Source organism: Anoplolepis gracilipes, chromosome 14 (assembly GCF_047496725.1).
Source record: "Anoplolepis gracilipes chromosome 14, ASM4749672v1, whole genome shotgun sequence".
NCBI lineage: Eukaryota > Metazoa > Arthropoda > Insecta > Hymenoptera > Formicidae > Anoplolepis > Anoplolepis gracilipes.
This window is the reverse complement of record NC_132983.1, coordinates 9,499,214-9,521,854: the sequence shown is the minus strand read 5'-3', so window position 1 is coordinate 9,521,854 and position 22,641 is coordinate 9,499,214. Positions and strand designations below refer to the sequence as shown.

The 22,641-nt window shown below is 32.8% G+C and overlaps 1 protein-coding gene across 4 annotated transcripts in view; it reads left to right on the top strand.

Annotated features, from left to right (window-relative positions):
* Positions 1-6,136: 6,136 nt before the first annotated feature.
* Positions 6,137-22,641, top strand: part of LOC140673039 (uncharacterized) — a 79,855-nt gene continuing 63,350 nt past the window's right edge. Inside the window, exons 1-6 of one of the 4 annotated variants that reach the window (XM_072905612.1) lie at positions 6,137-6,222; positions 6,288-6,434; positions 9,066-9,185; positions 11,683-11,800; positions 12,522-12,783; positions 22,313-22,435. In XM_072905612.1, the coding sequence (XP_072761713.1) occupies positions 6,291-6,434; positions 9,066-9,185; positions 11,683-11,800; positions 12,522-12,783; positions 22,313-22,435 (767 nt within the window). In that variant the 5' untranslated portion in view covers positions 6,137-6,222; positions 6,288-6,290. The remainder of the gene's footprint in view (positions 6,223-6,287; positions 6,435-9,065; positions 9,186-11,682; positions 11,801-12,521; positions 12,784-22,312; positions 22,436-22,641) is intronic. The other 3 variants (XM_072905613.1, XM_072905615.1, XM_072905614.1) reach the window with 3 other exon arrangements.

Sequence of the window (22,641 nt, the reverse complement as noted above, 5' to 3'; positions counted from 1 at the left end):
AAACTTTACAAAAACTAAATAAATATATATACATATATGTATATATACGTGAGTGGTTTAAAAAATTTCCGATCTGGACTCTTATTCTAGAAACCGTGAAAAAAGTATTGTACACGAAAATGACTCTACGCCAGAGGTTTTCCAACTGGGCGCCGCAAAATATTCCAGGGGCGCCGCGATACTTCAATATTTTCTGGAATTTTCATATTGATTGAAATGACATTTAGAGCCGGTTGCTAATATACTCGTTCTGATATAGCCGCTCGCGAACATGTTTTATCGAGGCGGATCCTTTGCCGCGCTACGAAAAATCAAATTAGCCGATTGGAAAATTCGAAAATGTGCAATGAACAACAGGCTCATCTCTCCCATTAATTATTCTTTATTTTTTATCTATTGAATGTATTAAATATTAAATCTATTCATTCGATTCCTATTCCTATTGAATGATGATTGTTCAACATATGTACTGATAAAATAAATAAATCCTTTGTGAATTTAAAATACATGTCATAAAGAAATTACGATTATATACAGGGTGTCCTTGAATTGGCGGATCAACTCTCGTGGGTAGATAGAGCGTGTTAAACTGAAGAGAAAAATCTTATATCATTTTGCTAAATTTGCAATAGTTAATGAGATACAAATTAATAAAGATCGACCAATCCGTGCCAGTATAAGCGCGTGGCACGAAGAAACCTCCCAGTTGTTACTTGATACTAAGCGCGCGGCAAGACATAAACGCAGAGCGCACTGTACGTCTTTTTCAGTATGTCCTTTGTACGTCCTTTGTAGAACGCTCCACCTACTGTCTCGTCTGCGCCTAGTATCAAGTAATAAGTAGGAGGCTTCTTCGCGCCGCGCGCTTATTCTGGCACGTATTGGCTGATCTTTATTAATTTATATCTCATTAATTATTACGAATTTAGCAAAATGATATAAGATTTTTCTCTTCAGTTTAACACGCTCTATCTACCCACGAGAATTGATCCGCCAATTCGGAGACACACTGTATATATATATATATTTTTTTAGGGTTACTGCTTACTTATATTTTGATCTGATTTTTGAGGCGCCACGGAAAAATTCTTATATACTAAGGGAGCCGCGAACTGAAAAGTTTGGGAACCACTGCTCTACGCAATTTCTGATTGGTGCATCTAAAAGTATACATCAATCAAGGATCGCACAGAGTAATTTTCGCATGCGATACTTATTTCACATTTTCGAGAATAAAAGCCTTGATTAAAAAATACGACTTTGTAAGGCAAAATAAAATTTACTTTCCAATGTAACCCCCTTTTAAATCGATACATTTACTTCAACGTTTTTCTAGATTTCTCACACTTTCAGTAAAAAATTTTAGTTCAAACTAGAAAAATAGTCATTCAAAGCACTTTGCACTTCAGAATTCGATGAAAATTTCTCCTCGCCGAGCCATTTTTTTCAAATTCGGGAACAAAAAGTCGCACAGGGATTTGGCTCCAATTTAATAGCTTTAAAATAAGGTTGTAAATAAGATTCAGATTTACTGATATTCGAATATCCGGATAATTAATTTATTGAATTATTCGATATTATTCAAATCTAGATATTCGAACTATTCAAATAATTCGAATTTTAATATCTGAAATCTGAATCTTGATATTTGAAAAGTCGAATCTATCCAAATCTGCAAATTTGTTAAATATATAATGGGTATATAAACTATTTACTAGATAAAAATAAACAGAAAATTAATTACAAAAATAGCTTTTAATTACTTAATGATATTTTCTGTTATAAAAAACATCTTTTAAAATAAAATAGCGAAAAATATAAGAAAAATATTTATAAATAATTTCTAGTTAATTTAGCAAAACTTAAAGAATATCATTTGTCAACATTTTTCTATTATTTATAGAAACGTGTATTACAGTTAATTACGACTAGTGTTTTTGCGATAGAGTGGTGCCACGTTAATATTGACCACATTAATATTGACCATGTTGCGATTGACCAGGATTCCGATTGACCACGGTCCCGTTTGACCACCGTCCCAATTGATCACGGTACCGATTGACCACGTTAATATTGACCACGGTTCTGATTGACCACGGTCCCGATTCACGACCGTCCCGATTGACCACGGTCCCGATTGACTACCGTCCCAATTGACCACAGACCCGATTGACTACGGTCCCGATTGACCACGTAAATATTGATTTACGTGTATTTTAACAATAAGCAATATTTATAACTAAAACCCGCGACATACTGCTTGAGGATGGGACCGTTATATTCAAAAACAATAAAATCATATCCTGATGAATGCTAGAGTTCTTCTCAAAAGTATTATAAAATAAAAAATATTATGAAACATTGCAACTATTTTCGAATTATTATTATAAAATATAAATAATAAAAACAATACCCTAAAAAACTATTTTTTTAAAAAGAAGCTAATAAAGGTGCTAAGTCCGTATAAAAAACTTTTCTATAAATTATTTTAATTTTGTGTAAAATATATCCTACAAAAATTACAAAAATAATGATATCAAAAAAATTATGCTAACAAGGAGGTGCTACAAGATATCTGTCTTGTTTTCGATCAAACTTATACAGTTGTGGGCAGGGGGAGTTCCTGACTACATATCTAAAATATTAGATGTATATGGCCAGCCGTTTAATAGTTATTAATAAAAAAAATGGTTCTAGTATTCATTTTATAACTGTGAGATAAGACCAAAGATATGGCGTATAGTCGTAGTAAGACATACCAACCCGCAGTTCCGAAAATTATCATAAAACAAGGAAAGATATTTTATTTGAAGGGCATGAGAAAATTGTTTCGAGCAAATATTCTGTTGATTCTTTGTCCCTCCTCTCTATTCGTTCCTTCTTTTATGAACAACACGTTTCTACACATTTATTCCATTTCAGTTGCTAGTTATCAAAGTGAGCAGGTCAAAGAATGGAAAAATGGAACCATCAAGATCTGCAGTTTCGTCGAATTCGTCTGCAGATTTAGCGAACTCAAAATGTGAATGCGATAAACTATCTTTTATTCAATGTTTAGTTTGTCGAAAATATCTTTGTTTTCCTTTTTTATGATAATTTTCACTCTAAAATTTGTATTGTAAAATAAAGTATAACTGTGTGTATAAATTAATAAATATAGTCCATTTAAACGTATTTATATGTATGAATTAATAAATATTGTTATTTAAAAATTTATTAATTTTTTAATGTTTTTTTGCTCTTAAATAAATAAATAAATAATATTATTTTCTATTTTATTATGTTTTATTACAAATATATATATATATATCTATATACAGGGTGTCTCAGAATGACCGTATCACCTCTCGAGTGCAGGTAAAGCGGCTTAAATGGAATAGAAAAGTCCTGTACCATTTTGCGATTTTTGGAATAATTATTGAGAAATTAATTTACAAAGATCGGCAAATCCAGCGCGAGTATCAGGCCGCTGCAAAAAAGATGGCGAGAAAGATGGCCCTAGGGACGGTCGCTAAGCGCGCGCGGCGTAAATAGGCGCCATTGCCTCGCGGTTACCAGGGGCATAAACGAGAAGCGTTGATAAGAACAATAGATTAACGATTATTATTTAGCGACCGGCCTAGCGCTCCCTAAACACCCTGTATATACAGGGTGTCCCATAATTCTCGAACCACCCGTCAGGTGCAGGTAGAGTTAAACTGAGTAAAAAAGTTATGTACCATTTTGCAATTTTTACAATAGTTAATAAGATATTAATTATAAGAGATCAGCCAATCGGTTGATTGCTACACGCGATGTGTCTCTCAGCAGAGCCGGAAAATCAATATATCGATCAGTCTGAAGTCGTCGACGACAATGTCGATGACAATCAAAGGAGCATCGCCGTCGCGGACACGGTTATTTCTCTCTCTCTTTCTCTCACTCGTAGTAGCACGCGGCACGAAGAAGCTTCCAACTGTTACTTGATACTAGGCGCGCCGATATGTGTGTGTGACTCTTCAGGTTGTCAATGCAGAGCATTCCTCTCACCGCTTCGTCGGCACGCCTAGTATCAAGTAACAATGGGAGGCTTCTTTGTGCCGCGCGCTCCTGCCGGGCGCCGATTGGCTGATTTCTTATAATTAATATCTCATTAACTATTGCGAAAATTGTAAAATGGTAGATAATTTTTTTACTTAGTTTAACCTACTTAGTTAACCTATTCTACCTGCACGTAACAGGTGGTTCGCGAATTATGGGACATCCTGTATATATATATATAGGGTGTCTCAGAACAACCTTCCGTCCGTAAAATGACGTATTTCTGACACAATTCTAAGATAATTTTTCCTTTACCAAAATTTGATTTGAAGCGTAGTTTTTGAGTTATAAGCAAAAATAGTTAGCAAATCACACGTCGAGTATAGAAGGCAGGCAGGAGCGGCGCGGGCGCAGCTGACCGTCCGACGAGTGATTACCGCCGCATGAGTCGCTAACTATTTTATCTTATAACATAAAATTATGCTTTAAATAAAATTTTGGTAAAGAAGAAAATGTCTTATAATTACGTCAGGAATAAGTGTTCCTTAAAATAACGTTACTTTAATGACCGAAAGTTGTCCCGGATCGCCGACCGTCGGATTCTGTAATCTGATTGCTACACGCGATGTGTGTATGTCTGAGTGTGTGCGTAAAAGAAAGGGACAGAGTGAGTGAGAGAAAGAGAGAGAGAAATAACCGTCTACGCGACGGCGATGCTCCTTCGATTGTCATCGACATTGTCGTTGACGACTTCAGACCGATCGATATATTGATTTTCCGGCTCTGCCTAGAGACACATCGCGTGTAGCAATCAGCTGATCGCAGCGTCCGACGTTATTTTAAGGAACACTTATTCCTGACGTAATTATAAAACATTTTCTTCTTTACTAAAATTTTATTTAAAGCTTAATTTTATGTTATAAGATAAAATAGTTAGCGACTCATGCGGCGGTAATCACTCGTCGGACGGTCAGCTGCGCCCGCGTTCGCGGTGTGCCGCGCCGTTCCTGCCTGCCTTCTGTACTTGACGTGTGATTTGCTAACTATTTTTGCTTATAACTCAAAAACTAAGCTTTAAATAAAATTTTGGTAAAGGAAAAATTGTCTTAAAATTGTGTCAGGAATACGTCATTTCACGGACAGAAGGTTGTTCTGGGACACCCTGTATATATATATATATATATATATATATATATATATATATATATATATATATATAAATAATTATTATATATTATTATATTATATTTTATAATGTTTTACGTAATTTTATATAAAATTAAAAAAAAATTTTTAAATAAAAAACATAGCGGTGGGATTCGAACTTGAGGTCTGCTAATATGTATATAACTGTGATAGAACTAAAAAATAAATTTCTTTACAATGTTTAAATTAAAGAATTATTCATGAGATACTATAGAACTTTTTTATTTTTTCTTGAATCGTCTATTGTTTCAGAAATACATAGCGTGTTTTCAGAAAACAGTAAAACCATGATACTTATTTCACTAAAAGATTTAGTCAGAAGCTTAAAATTTATACGTATGCAAATACTTTGCAAAAAAATTCTCCAATTTTACTCCTTTATATATATATATATATATATATATATATATATATATATATATATATATAATTATTTATAGATAATCTGTTTATAGAAAATTATTTATTATTGGATATATCTTTTTTTACAGTATTTTTATGAAATTTACTTCAAAAAAATTAAAGTAAATGCTATTCGAAATAAAAATGCAGTTTACAAAACATTTGTATAGGAATTTATATACTTATAGTTGTCGATTTCGGTTCGCATTGAATGAATATATACTGTTTTTATATACTGTGTTATTTCAGACTTTTTTCTTCACTATCTTTTATTCTTGATAATAATCAAAACATAACTGGAATACCTTAGCGAAATAACTACTACAGCGAAATAATTATGTATGCATGAAAAACTAATGGTGCAGAAAAACTAATTGAAGATAATTTTCGGTCGCAGACCAAATGTTTCCATTCCCATATTATTATCTGAATGATGCACGCGTGCTACCGATCGATTTTCTTTACCCCTTTGAAAAGTTCTCACTTCCGTGTTAAACACGTGCGTTTTTCTTAAATATAATGTCGCGAAGATAATAGAAAAAAATACATAATAGAAATAATCGAGTCTCTAAAAAAGGGACTAGAAAACTATAGGTAAATAATTAACAATTGAAAACGTGTTCTCGCTTTAACAGTCAGTTCTTTTATGTCCTTCAAAGTAAATGGAACATCCCGAGGAACGCTACTACAGATTGAACCGATTTTTTCTATCGGTTACTGGATTATGGCCTTATCAAAGCAAATGGAGTGCTCGTTTTATAAGGACTGTTATCACTATTGTTATGCTATTATGTATATTTGCTCAGGTAGTCAATTTTAAACATACATATACGTATACAAACACACAAACACACACACACACACATAATATGTATGTATGTACATACATATACATGTATAATTATGTATATATATTTTTTTGTATTGTATATTATATGTATTTTTAACCCTTTTCTTATCGCGTACATATCTGCGAGTAAGCCTTCTCTGTACTGCGGAATCCGGAATTAAAGTTAATAAATCAATTTAAATAGAAACAATAAAACAATAAAACTTTAATAAAAATCATCGATAAAAACTGATGGACAACTAATAATATAATTAATATAATATAATACTAATATAATTTTATATAATATACTTTAAAACAAAGGTTAATGCTCGTTACATCGACTATAGTCGGTGCTGGTATCCCCAGCTCGTTACGTGGATGCCGATTATAGTTGGCGTTGGTATTAAAAGGATTAATTAACTGTTAATACAATATATTTTTATAGTTAAAACAGTATAAATAGAATTAATTTATTATTTTTATCATTTTATTTTATTTTATTATTTTAAATTTAATTATTTTAAAATTTAATAAGTAAGTATTTTACTATTTCATGCAAAAAAATAATTGTAATAAAATAAAAAATTTGATAAATGAATTTCTCACACATGTAAAATAATTTTGTTGAATATGTTTCGATAAATAGTTTTCAATAATTACAACTTATTAAGGGGTTAGACTACCTTGGAGCTTCAAATTTTAAAGCATTTTTAAGAATTTTTTTAAAGAAAACTATACTGTACAAGGAAAAATTCTTTTTTGGTGTTTATTATGAGTATATTGAAGAATATAAAAAATATTTTTTAAAGTATTTAATATAAAAATTAAGCGCTTGATGGCTATCTTTTTGTACGTGGTTTTGATCGACATGCAAAACGGCGGGCACGATTACTCAGCACTGGTTAGTCGTAGAACAAAAAACCGGAAATATTTATTTTTTACATATTCAAAACTAGGAAATGTACGTAGAGAAATATGCATTTTTGCCGTTTTGAGAAATATGCATTTTTGTTAAAATGGCAACGATTTGAAAAAAAAAGTCATTTTTGGCTTCAAAAATTTGAATGAAATAAAGCAATAGCGGCGAAAATTTTTAAGATATCGCAAAAATCCTACGTATATACAGTCCTAGATAATGTTGAAATAAAGATCTGGGTAAAAATTCAAGTCGATCGGATAAAAATTGGCAAAGTTATGCTGCCCGCCGTTTTGAAAAATGCTGTTTCGAGAAAAACGCGTTTAAAGTTTATCGTAACAATTTTTGACGCTGAGCGTCGTTTGGTGTCTGTTCGTTCTATAACCTCGTATATAAAATAACGGTCAAAATTTTGGCAGAGCCATGTACAGGTACAAAAAAAAATTCATAAGAATAAGTGTCCTTTTGCAGGTAACAAGCTCATTTAATAAGCCGTTTACACGACGTAGCGCAACACGTTGACGCGCTTCACTATACTTACTCGAAACATCATTTTCCTTTGCAATTTCGAAGTCGGGTCTAATATCATTTTTAAGACTATAAGGAATGTTTTAAGCAAAAAAAAATTCGATTTTTTGAAAGTGTCAAGGTGGTCTAACCCTTTAAGGGGATGGTTAATCCATCTTTTTATCGATTTGAAATTAATTTTAATGGATTAATGAGATTTTTGTGATAAAAATGACACCTAACACAGCATAAATCGGGTAATTTAAAATTAATCAATAGTCATAATTACGATTATCTTTCTGATTAAATATTATTCATTTTATGTTGTGTCAATCACAAAAATCTCATTAATCTATTAAAATTATTTTCAAATCGATAAAATGCGATGTAAAAAAGTTTTATTTTCTATATGGGATGATACGAAAAACAATGGATGAAGAAATTCTCGCGAACGAAATTTTTGGAACGCTTTGATGTCGTTCATCTCGCTTACTATTCGTTTACTTTCTTGCTTTCCACGACTCATCAGTCTCGCGAGAGTAGATACAATTTGCCCACGTTTAGAATGGCCACCATTAAATTTTACTACGTTAGAATTGACCAAGTTCGGAATGGCCACGTTCGGAATAACCACGTTTGGAATTATGATGTTTGAAATGGCCACAAAGTGATATGTGTTGTCCCTCGCTTTGTGCGAAAAATCGTAAACTCATGTAGAACTGTATAATTTCGCGGAGATCTTATCTTATTTATAATATAAACATCTTATAAAATAAAAATTGAAACTTTTATTATGTATCTTATCGGTTTGAAAATAATTTTAATGGATTAATGAGATTTTTGTGATTAAAATTACGTGATTAATAATCAAACACGATATAAATCGGATAATTTTTAAGTAATCAATAATTATAATTACGATTATCTTTCTAAAGTATTATCCGATTTATGTTGTGTTTGGTATCATTTTAATCATAAAAATCTCATTAATGCATTAAAATTACTTTTAAACCGATAAAATGCGCAATAAAAAATTTTATTTTCTATAGTAAGATGACATATAATACGAAAATTGTAATATTATCGATAATTTTAGTTCCTCTTAGATAAAGGCGCTAACTCGTCGAAGTTTGCCGTCAGTCCAGCATTCCCTAGAACCAATATTTTCCTTTTGTTTTTTAGATATCAAGTATATTTACATCCGAAGTCAACATGGATTTTTTAATTGAATTATTACCTACGCTTGTACCGACAGTAGGTAATCTGTGTCAGTTATATACACGTATTGTTCATGTAGACAAAGTAAGTTTCTTTCATCATATACATATATTTCTTTCATTATATACATATATTTTTGTTCCTAATAGTTTTATGAGCAATAAAATAAAAGAAAAAGAAAGTAAGTACACTGGGCAACAAAATTATCGCAACAAAAATTTATATCAAAATTTCATAACTTTAAATAATTATAACTCTATGAAAAATTGTCGTATTTGAAAGTTTTTTTTATTTTGTAGCTTAAGAGGATCCAACAGGACTCATTTTACCGACAAAATCAGTTCGATTAAAATCTTTTTTTTTGGCTGCACAGATCAATAAATTCTTTTACACAATTAAAATACTTTTAATAACAAGTTCTGGACGCTATAATTTATGTAAAAAATTTTATTTTTGTTATCGATTCATTGAATTAATATTTATTTAATATAAAAGTTCTTTACTTTATTCACACGAAAGATGTGCCCCATGCTTGAAATAACGTGGTAGAATATAACTAAATTTTTGAAAATGATTTTAAAAGTCTAGTAAAAAAGTTTTTTAGTCGAACTTCTTAGAAACTGCTTTCATACATATATGATGTATGAAATCGAGACGCAAGGCAAGACAGAGCAATTTTTAATTGACCGATCTCGAGATAGATAAAGCTGCAATATGTTTGTGTAACAAAGACAGTCGCCGAACAAACAGAGAGCAAGAACGTATAAGGAGCAAGCGAGATAGCTAACATGAAAGAGTCCGAAGGCTCGGTCGCGAGGATTTCTTTATCTATTGTTTTTCATATTATATATCATCTCACTATAGAAAATAAAACTTTTTTATTTCGCATTTTATCGGTTTGAAAATAATTTTAATTACGAAAAAATTTTAAGAACGAGTAAGGAGTAAGCGAGATGAACGACATCAAAGAGTTCCGAAGTCTCTTTTGCGAACCTTCCTTTATCTCCAGTCTTTCGTATCATATTTTATTTTTCCGCAGAAAATAAAATTTTTACATTTCGCATTTTATTGATCCAAAAATAATTTTAATGGATTAATAAAATTTTTGCGATTAAAATGACACCAAACATGACATAAATCAGATAATTTTTAATTAATCAATAATCATAATTACGATTATTTTTCTAATTAAATATTATCCGATTTATGTCGTGTTTGATATCATTTTAATCATAAAAATCTCATTAATTACTCTCAAATCAATAAATTGCGCAATAAAAAATTTTATTTTCTATAGTAAGATGACATATAATACGAAAATTGTAGTATTATCGACAATTTTAGTTCCTCTTAGATGAGGGCGCTATCCCGTCAGAGTTCGAGATTCAGTGTTGGATCTCCTTAAAGCCTCTACTTTAAAAAGCATTTGTCAGATTTTGAATTTTTTCTCCCCCCATATCGCTATGTTTTTAAAGGGACGTGTTTTGTCCCTACAAAATTGCATAGTTTGACGCACTCCACGGAGTGGAATAAATTTTTTTCACAAATATCATGATAATCGTCATAAAATTTGGACTTTTCTTTACAAATTAAAAAAAAAATTGAGGTCTATACGATTTTTTTTCGCGATGTTATGACGTATCAAAGTTATCTATACATTTTTATTACTGTCAGCATTAACGATGCACAACAAGAGGAGGTTACTGGATGTGTGTGTGTGCGCGTGTGGGTGGGTGCGCGCGCGCGCGCATGCACCCATCCACATATACAGTAACCTCCCCTTGTTGCGCATCGCTAATGCTGGCAGTAACAAAAATGTATAAATAACTTTAATACGTCATAATATCGCGAAAAAAAATTGTGCAGACCTCAATTTTTTTTTTAATTTGTAAAGAAAAGTCCAAATTTTACGACAGTTATCATGATATTTGTGAAAAAAATTCCACGTGTTGCTAATGCTGTCGATAACAAAAATGTATAGATAACTTTGATATGTCATAACTTCGCAAAAAAAATCGTACGACCTCAATTTTTTTTTAATTTGCAAGGAAAAGTCCAAGTTTTACGATAATTATGATAATATATGTGAAAAAAATTCATTCCACTCCGTGGAGTGCGCCAAACTGTGCAATTTCTTGGAGACAAAACACGTCCTTACTTTTGAAAACATGACGGTAAGGGAGGAGGAAAAATTCAAAATCTGACAAATGTTTTTTAAAGTAGAGGCTTTGAGTTACAAAATAAAAAAAATTTTTTTCAAATACGACAATTTTTCATGAAGTTATAATTATTTAAAGTTATGTGAAATTTTGGTGTAAATTGTTGTTGCGATGACTTTGTTGCCCAGTGTATATATTAAAGTAAAATAATACATAATAATAAGTAAACAAATCTTTTAAAATTTAAATCTGATTATTTTACGATCATACTAATATATTGGCATTATTTTACGGTCATTAATAAATTAATGTCTATACTAATATATCCATTTTTTCCTATTAATATTTTGTAATATTAATATTCTATTAATATTTTATGATATTCTATGTAATATATTTTCATTCACTTCTTATCCTTTCAGTTTAAAGAATTATTTGAGCATATGTGGAACGATTGGGCCCTGGAAAAGACAGACGAGGAGATCAAAATCATGCATCAATATGCTGAAACTTCACGATTATTCATAATTTACCATGCCCGTAAGAGAAATATGAAACGCTTTATTATAAAAGAAAAACGCATGCCTTTCTGGCTGTGAAATTGAGATTGTATTTCTGTATATGAGATAATTGAACAATCTTCGTTGTCAACATCGAACAATTACATTATTCATTATATCATTTTCAACAAATAACAATTTCTTTTAGTAATTCACAATCATTTGAGTTTATCAAAACATTCATTACAAACCATTATAATTATTATCATAAAATTAAATGAATATGAAATTTTCTATATAAAAACATAATTATTTTATTTGATACTGTATCATTTTGCTTTCTATTTTGTCCAATCTTCATTTAAAAATTTTTGTTTTATTGTTAATAATATATACTGATCTTTTAACATACTGAAGACATTTTGTATTATATTCTCATATTTTATACTATTTATATAATTTTATCGAACTAAACTTTTCTTATAGATTTTGAATGTAAAGGAAAGAAATAATATTTCATACTTAAAATTAAATCACATTTTGAATGTCATTTAGACTCCATATATCATTCATGCGCAATTTAATCTAGAGCTTGTACTTCAAACATAATATAATCTCTGGACGGAGACCGTCTTGTGGAGAAACAATATGACTGCACACCTTTTATCGCGCTGTATTTAAAATTTATATTTACTCAAAATGTCTATATGTATAGTGATATAAAAATTATACTAAAAATTTATATTTACGATAATTTTCAGTTTTGCTGTACATGATTATAATGGTATACATTATATGGCTGTTTATGCCGGAAATATTCGACATTATATTGCCTTTGAACGAGTCTCGCCAACGAATGCAAAGCATTCACGTGGAATTTTATATCGATAAAGAGCGGTATCTTTACTTTATTCTGTCCTGCACGTGCATCGTGATTTTTCTTGTACCATTAGTTTTTCTTGCCAGTTCCTCTTTATATTTGGTTCTCACGCAACATGTTTGCGGCATGTGCGAGTTGTTAGGGTAAGAAATTACTCCTCGTAATTAACGTTTTACTATTTATAAGATTATTAATAAATAGAGCAACAGCTGCTCTATTAATTCTTAAGGGGATCCTAAAAGGATGGTCGAACTCTGACGGGTTAGCGCCCTCATCTAAGCGGAACTAAAATTGTCGATAATACTACAATTTTCGTATTATATATCATTTTACTATTAAAAATAAAATTTTTTTATTGCGTATTTTATCGGATTTAAAGTAATTTGCAGAGATTTTTGTGATTAAAATGATACCAAACACGACATAAATCGGATAATATTTATTACAAGGATAATCGTAATTATGACTATTGATTAATTAAAAATTATCCGATTTATATCGTATTTGGTGTCATTTTAATTGCAAAAATCTCATTAATCCATTAAAATTATTTTCAAATTGATAAAATGCGAAATAAAAAAGTTTTATTTTCTATAGTGAGATGATATATGATATGAAAAACAATAAATAAAGAAATCTTCGTGAGCGAGACTTCGGACTCGTTCATGTTAGCTATCTCGCTTGCTGCTAATACGTTCTCAGTCTCTGTTTGTTCGGTGCTATTCTCCTTGTCACATAAACAAATTGCAGCTCTATCTGTTATAACATGAGGCAACTAAAATCTGCGTTCTGCTTTACTGTCTTATCTTAATCTTATATATGTGTGGACATTAGAATAAGAATCTCTTTTAAAAATCATTTATTTTATCAGAATTATTCACTACAATAAAAATTATTTACTATGATAAAAATTACTAGTTACGATTAATGCTACTTGGCCCGTTGCCTCAGCGAGAATGAATACTCGCCCTGCTTTGTCCGTTCGTCGCAAGAATTGTCTTATCGCTTTTGCTTTGTCTGTCGATCGAAAGAATTTCCTTATCGCTATAGTGTGTCACTCGCTGTGAACCACCTTATGCCTATACGACATGCACGACACCTCCCTGCATTTTTAAGAATCGTTTATAGTTTTCTTATTTTGTTAAAACGATTCTTGTCCATGATTGGAATAGCCGATGCATAAGCTACATTTTGTGCTTTATCGTCTATATGATTAGCATTTTCTCCGAAACTACAACGCACATCATTCTAATAGTTTGAATTAATAGTTTAAAGAATCCTATCTTTGCTAGAAATACAAAAGTAAGTCCTCCTATTGCTACATATCCTATATAGTTTAAGTATTGCATTAATTTTTCCTTCCATGTTTTTTGTCTTTGATGTTGCATTATCTTATCCGCTATATTTTCTATTTCATCTAATGATTTTCCTATTCCTTGTAAGTCATTATTATTTAATTTTACACTTAATAGATCTTTTGGAATATCAGACTCAGTCAATGTTATGTTTGGCAGTTTGATTTTTGTATCAAATGTGTCAACTGTAATGTTTTCTTTGATTAGATTATTAGGTCTTAATGTCGCTGAGTTGGATATTCCAATACAATCTGGCGCTAAATCAATCATTATATTTCCTTTTAATTTCGGTCGCCTTGTTTTATTATCTGTACATAATATGTTAATTTGTTCTTCTTTAGGAATAATGCCTATCCACTTGTTTCCCATGTCAGATTGTATCCAATACGATTCTTTAATAATAGCATATTTACTTTCACATTCTTCACTTGAACGCTTAGTAAGTATATTTAATAGACAATCGTTATCTTGTCTTATTGAATAATCTGGTTTATTTCTTTTTATTAATTTTATGTCTCTTTATTTTCTTCCTTTTTCTAACTTTAGTTCTGTTACGAGAGTAAAGTACATTTGCATCTCGTCTAACAATATAAATCTATTCTTGGTATCAATTATTGATTGAAATTGCCATCCATGAACAGGTAAAGTTATTACTCGTTTTACGTTTAATTTTGCTTCTTCTAACAATGGAATTTTCATTTCTATTAGTATTCTTTTTCTATTTAGGATTGTATTTATTTCGCAAATATTAATTAATGTTAAATAATTTTTTTCTTTTAGTTTTACTGGAAAATTCCTTACATGTTCGTGTGTTCTGAGTATTTCAAACAATCTTTCAGGTGTTAAAATATAAGGTTTAAAAGTGCCATGTTTGGCATCGTAAGCAAGTTCTTCTATACGCTTTATTTTATCTTTTAATTCCATTATATCTAATTCTATGTCAAGTATTAATTCGTTTATTTGAATATTCATTTCATTACTTCTACTTAAATCGCGTACTTTATTAAACTTATTGTTTATATCATTTATCTGTTCTTGGGATTTATTTAAGTTGGTTATACTGGAACCTATCGAGTTTAATATAATACTTATTTGGTTTCTTATATAGTGTAATATTTCTTTTTGATCATTATACAATTTGTCTATTTCGTGATTATAGTACGTCGCATCTGATGCATCTAGCGTACCAAACAGGGTTTTACTAACTTCTCCGATAAAATCGAATAGACTTCTTTTGATTCGCGAGGAGTTGCTGTCTAATCCCGTAAGATGGAAGGTATTTCTTAGCTCTCCCCTTTATTAAAAGTATTAATTCGTTTTGAGATTCGTTGAAAGGAAGAACATACAAATTTTTCTCCATTTCTAGTGTTTTTCATGCATAGATTATTTAGTATGTATCTATACATTGTATCGATCGCGTTTAAGTCGATTTCTATATGTGAAAAATCAAAGCCTATTATGAGTTTCCATTCTTCATGGTAGAGTCGAGCTTGATCTAATCCTTCTAGGACTATATTTTCATTATTATCAAGTCTTGCTACACGATATTTATTGTCGCCTTTTTGTTCAAGTCCGTTAACGTATGTCGTGGTCGTCAAAATGAGTAGTATAATAATAATCAGTTTAATTTTCTTTTTCATCATCGCTGCTTTCTGTAATAATTAGAGCTTTATGTTTAAATACTTTTACGTTTGTCCGATGATGAGTCACTTGTCTTCCATTTTCATTTACTATCACTGAGTTATTTGGTAGAGTTTTAATGACCTCGTAAGGTCCAACGAGGTTGTAAACCTGTGGCTATGTAATTTTGTTAAGACTTTCATTTTTGGAAGGATTGGTTCTAGGTTATCATAGGAAGTAGAGAGTTGGTTGTGTTCTAATTTTTCTCTTACTTCTTTTAATTTGTTTTCTTGTTCAAACTTTCTTCTCTCCTGTAAATGTTGTACTTCTTCTTCTTCATTTATTTCTTCTAAAATGGAGTTAGCTTCGTATCCCATTTGCAATTCAAAAGGTGTATAACCGGTCATTCTGTTTTGAGTAGTATTGTATGCTAGCATTGCTTTTGGTAGTAGTAGATCCCAAGGATTTTTAGGAATGGAATAATGTCTAAGATATTCTTTTAATATTATGTGACTTCTTTCGTTTTTTTCATTTGATTGAGGGTGATATATGGAGATAAGGGTTTGTTTTGTCTTCATTCTTCTACAAAATTCATTGAACTCTTGACTCATAAACTCCTTTGCATTGTCTGTTAGGATTTCTTTTGGTTTTCCAAATATTCTAAGCCATGAACTCCAAAATGCTTTTATTATTGCAGCTGTTCATTTGTCAATTAATGCTTCGCAAATCATGTATCGAGTTAAATAATCTTGAATAACAAGGATGTATTGATTTCCTTGTTCTGTTTGCTGCAGAGGTCCTACAATGTCGAGCGACACCTTTTCACTAGGTTTTGTTAGGATATCCACTCTTTGCTGTTTATATGGGTGTTTTCTTTGATAGGATTCGCAGTTTTCGATGAATTTTTTGACGTCTTGATAAATTCCGTTCCAAGTGTAGTCCTTTTGTATTTTTAATACTGTTTTTTCTATGCCAAAGTGTCCTGCAAGCTCTGAGCTATGTGCTTCCTGAATTATTCTTTCTTTATTTGATGGTTCTGGTCTTGAGAAATATATTGTTAGCTCTATTTCCGCTGCTATATCAGCAATGTCGATTTCGTGTTTCTTTTCTGTAATTACATTTATAATTTTGTCGTCTCCTATCAAAGAATTTATTATTTTCTGTTTGTAATTTCTTATCTCGCCCGGATCTAGAAATATTATATCTTTCTTTATCAGTTCTGGTGGTCTCCATAAATACATGATAGTAGGAGAACTTTTATTAGTTCCATGTTTAATTGTTACTTGATTTTTTATCCTTAATTTTTCTTTTTGTTTTGGGAATGCTTGACGTATTTGTTCATCTCTCGAGTTTTTCGAAGGTATTGATTCTACTTGTTCTTTTAGATAGGTAGTAAACTCGTCTTGCATATCGTCTTCCGAAACATCTCCATAAAATTTCAAGTATTCATCTAATTCTCTGTGAAAGTCTTCCATAGTGTTTACATTCATTCTGGAAAGAGCATCAGCGTTAGTGTTGATTTTTCCTGGTTTGTAAATAATTTCATAGTCATACTCTAAAAGTTTTAGTCTCCATCGCATCAGTCGAGAGTTCGGATCTTTTACATTCATTAGCCATATTAATGGTCGATGATCTGTCACGATTGTAAATTTTCGTCCATAAAGATATTGGTGAAAGTGTCGTGTCGCCCATACAATTGCTAGTAGTTCCTTTTCTGTCGTATACCGGGCTTCCGCCTTGTTTAATGTTCTGGATGCATATGCTAATGGTCGATCATTACCAATTCTTCCTTGGGAAAGCACGGCTCCTAGTGCAAAATTGCTGGCGTCTGTAGTGAGTATAAATGGCTCTTTCCAGTTAAGATATTGTAACACAGGGTCTTCAATTAGCATTTGTTTAAGTTTTAAAAAAGCGTCGTCTTGTTCGTTTGTCCATTTAAATGTTTGATCTTTCTTTAATAGCTTATTTATTGGTTTTGCGATTTCACTAAATTTTGGTATGAATTTTCTATAATAAGAGCAAAGTCCTACAAATTGTTTAATTTCTTTTTCGTTCTTTGGTTTAGGATAATTTTTAATTTTATTGACTCGTTCTGGATTCGGTTTTATACCTTCAGCAGATATTATGTGTCCGAGATAGGCTAATTCAGGTTTTAAATACTCGCATTTGTCAGGTTGAAGTTTTAGGCCGCATTGTCTTAAACGTTCAAATAGTATTTTTAAGTTTTTATTATGTTCTTCAATTGTATGTCCGTATACTATTATATCGTCGATATAGACGAAACAGTTATTTCCGATCAAACCTTTTAGTTCTTTATTCATCATCCTTTGAAAGGTAGGTGGCGCGTTTCTTAACCCGAATGGCATACGCGTATATTCGTAATGGCCATCCTGAGTAGAAAACGCAGTCTTTTTAATGTCCTCTTGTTTCATACCGATCTGGTGAAACCCGGATGTTAAGTCAAATGCGCTAAAATAACGAGCGTTCCCGAATTTATCAATTATTTCATCAATATTAGGTAGTGGGTAATTATCTTGAATGGTTTTATCATTTAGTTTCCGATAATCTATTACTAATCTCCACTTTCTTTTTCCTGAAGCATCTTGTTTTTTTGGAACTATCCAAAGCGGTGAGTTATAAGGTGAGTCGCTATCATGAATTATTCCTTTAACAAGCATCTCTTTTATTTGTCGTTTAATCTCTTCTTGATGAATCGGTGCATATCTGTACTGTTTGGTTTGTATTGGTATTTCATCGGTTGTTTTTATTTCATGCTCAAGTATAGGGGATAAAGGAAGTGAATCGATAGGAAGAGTGAATATGTCGTGATACGATAAAATTATATCTTCAATTTCTTTACGTGATTCATTTATGTGATTAAGCCTAATATTATTCTTTAATAATTTTAATCTTTGTAAATCAATCTCGCATTTGTTTAATGTAAAAACAAGTGATTCATCGTACGGTATTATTTCGGATATTTTATTTGTTAAATGATATGGAAAAATTGGATTGTTTTCTTGGTTAAGCCTAGTGATAGCCCCAATATCATTGTCAAATATAACTAATACAGATTTTTGATCTTTTTACTTAATTCATATTTTACTTTCTTTAATATATTGCCTAATTTAAAGCAATTATTTGTTAGTTCAAATTTATGCGCGTATAATAAATCTGTTCCTAAAATGCCATCAACATCTTTTATAAAATTGTCTTCTACTACCTGTATTTTATGTAGTTTATTTTGAAATTTTGTGTTTATTGAATAAAGGCTATTACATACGGTGTGACGAAGTCACCAAGGGCCGAACAACCGCCCCTGCAAAATAATCGGCGCCACCAAACATTACGACGTTGGGGCTCCCGGTCTCCCCACTCGACCGCCTCCGGCCTCTGCTCGGAACCGAGAGTGGGAGGCCGGCCAACGGGTATATAAGCCGGCTCGGCCAGAGAGCCGACACCTAGTCCTGTCCTGATCCTTCCTCGAGAGAGTTCTCTCGAGGCTCCAGACACCAGCGACTATCCTACCACGATCCTCCGGACGAGCGTTCTCGTTGACCCGACCGGGCATCCCCGGCCTCCGGCACCTATCCTCCAGACAACGAGCGTTTTTGTTGAACCAATCGGGCGTCCCCGGCCTTCGGAACCTACCCTCCGGACAACGAGCGTTCTCGTTGAACCGACTGGGCGTCCCCAGCCTCCGGCACCTATCCTCCGGACAACGAGCGTTCTCGTTGAACCGACCGGGCGTCCCCGGCCTCCGGCCCCGTGCATGAAAGCGAAAACGCCCGTTTCCGGGCGACAACACGCAAACCGCCCGTCTCCGGACGAATAACGTTGACATCCGTCCGTTTCCGGACGACAACCACCAACCCGTCCGCCTCTGGGTGACCAGGGAGAGAGAGCGAGCCGTCTGCCACCAGGACGCCACGGACCAAACCGTAAAGTCGTCCGCCACCAGGACGTCTCCGACCGAACCGCCAAGACGTCCACCACTGGGACGCACGACACCGACCGAATAGCCGAGCCGTCCGACTCCAGGACGCCACGGACCGAACCGTCAAGTCGTCCGCCACCAGGACGTCTCCGACCGAACCGCCAAGACGTCCATCACCGGGACGCACTCCACCCACATGTATATACCATCCCCGTGTACATATCTTCCCCCCCCCCGCCATTGTAAATACCGTTATCCATAGATGCATGTACGAGCATAATAAACACCACTAAGAGATACAAGAGAGAGGAGTCTATCACCAGCCGTGCCCGTCCTTCTCCCGAATCCTGGAACCGACGAGCTTGTCCGAGACGTCAGGAAAGGCGGAACATCACAACAGTTTGATTTATGCCTACTATTTCTATTCCTTTATCTCGCGTTACATTTTTATTCTTAAGTTTACTTTTAGATATCATTGTTATTTCATTACCTGTATCTATCAGAAATTTTGCCTCGTCGAATGGATTAATTTTTAGTCGTACGACAGATCTCGTTCTGACCAATTTTCTTCCAGGAGGGGCTTCGGTAACGTTGTTGATCCTTCCCCTTTCTCTTGAATCACTGTAGTTGTTCCAGGTGGGTTGGCTGTTTTGTGTTCTCGGTGAAAATCCTTCTTCTCCTGATGATACTTCTTAGAGCGGCAGTCTTCCTCAACGTGTCCGTTCCGTTTACAGTAATTGCAGAACCTTACTTTTGGTTTTACATCTCGTTTATCCCTTTTGAAGTCTTTATTATCATTCCTGTTAAACATTCGGCTGTATCTAGTCTCTAAATCAAACATTCTGGCTGCTTCGAAAGTGCTCTGTAAATCAGTCGTTCTTTGTCTAAGTAAGAATATTGATATATCCCTTCTGGCGTTACGTTTAAATGCTCTCACAGATTCTTCAGTAGCTAGTATTTCTCTTGTTTCGATCATCGCGGGATCATTGTTAGTATTAATAGCAGTTATCACTTCATCATGAATTTTTGAAAATCGTTCTATAAATTCATCCACACTTTCAGTTGGCTTCTGTTTGCATAGGTTTCTTTTTGTAGCTAAAGCAGAGACATCTATTGTTTTACCATATAGAAATCGTACCTTTTCAATTAATTTGTCCAACGAAGGAATAGTGTCCGCTTTGATGGCTGTTGCTGCTTTGCCTTTTAATTTTTGCGATAGTATAGCCAGCAGTAAATATTGATGCTGATGTTCAACTAGTATTGTTCGAACACGCATGATCATGTTAATAAATTGTTCCGCATTTTGTCCGTCAAACTCTGGTATCATGCACTTTTCATATTTTTCAATTCGGTCAATTGATGCTGTTTCTGTTAAATCTTCTTCTGGGAGTCTTGGATACAAATTTTGAGGTGTATGATAAGCTGATCTTCCTTCTATTCGCGCTTCAAGTTGTTCGATTTTCTCTTTTAATTTTATCATTTTATCCATCATAACATTCACTGCTGTTGTTATTTCATTAGGAGCGTTTGGTTGACGTATTGGTGATTGAGTTCGCGACATGTTATTGGATGCTGTCACGTAGTCTTGTACCAGAATTGAATTTAATGAAGATTCCGTTAGACTTACGATGGTTCGGGTTTTTCTCCAATGCCACTGTGGATCCAGGTTGTCTGATTGGTCCTTCACCTGCGTCAGTTTTGCCTAAGCCTCACGGTTACGCGGATCTCAGACTAACTGTCACCAAAAACTGTGAACTGTGTGTAGGGTGCTTCGGAATTCAGTTAAGATTTTGTAGAATGCACTGCACTTTACAATTCACTTTTCTTATGTGAGTTCAATACGAGACACAGTTTAGTATCCCGCACCGCTGCCACCAATTTATGTTGTGGACATTAGAATAAGAATCTCTTTTAAAAATCATTTATTTTATCAGAATTATTCACTACAATAAAAATTATTTACTATGATAAAAATTACTAGTTACGATTAATGCTACTTGGCCCGTTGCCTCAACGAGAATGAATGCTCGCCCTGCTTTGTCCGTTCATCGCAAGAATTGTCTTATCGCTTTTGCTTTGTCTGTCGATCGAAAGAATTTCCTTATCGCTATAGTGTGTCACTCGCTGTGAACCACCTTATGCCTATACGACATGCACGACACATATGCACATATGCACAAAAGTTAGATGGAAAAATGTTTTTTCTTGGACTTCTAAGGTCATTTTTAATAATTCAGTATTATTTTTAGATGTTTTCTCGAGTGCGCCAGCTATATTTTGTACATAGAAAAATTGCTGAATTTTTATATTATAAATATTGCTACGTCATGACGCAAGAAGCTGATAACGTGTTTAATTTTTTTTTGCTTTTTTTATATGAAATATAGCTGGCGCTCTTTATTATTATAAACGCTTCAATTATGAAAAAGGATTTACTTGTGTATCCAACAAAAATATTTTTCAAGGCAAAATAAATTACGTTTTGTCAGTAAAAAAAACCATTTTAGGATTCCCTTAAGTTACTATAACTTCATATATATGATACATGATCTATTTTAAAAACAGAATCTATATCTCTGAAGAATAAATATTAGAAATATTTTCCTTATAATTTTATGTTTATTATTTCCTTATTTTCTACTTTTTTTGCGAATAATAGTTTTTTTTCTTCATTTTTTCTTTTATTATAAGAAGAATATTATTCTAGCAGACACTCGGTTGTATATGTAATAAAAATAAAGTCGCTGAAAATTTTAACAGGTATCGCGCAGAACGCTTATTTTACGTTACCGAGGATATGACGGAACGCAATTTAATTCACAGGACAAAAATAAGTTGCAAAAATATAGCCGTTCTTGTACGGCTACATTACAACATTATACAGTTTGTACTTGACTTAATATGTTTTATACATATTATTGAAAAGCTTGTGTCTACGACGTTAGAAGTCGATCCGAAATCTTGTTTCGAAAAATGTATAGGCAATCAGTTTTACGGAAAAATAGTAATTTTATGGCTACGTTTCTCAAGCTGAGATCTCAGACCTAGTTATCATGGACACAAGGTTTTATGCATTTACGATCCAACTT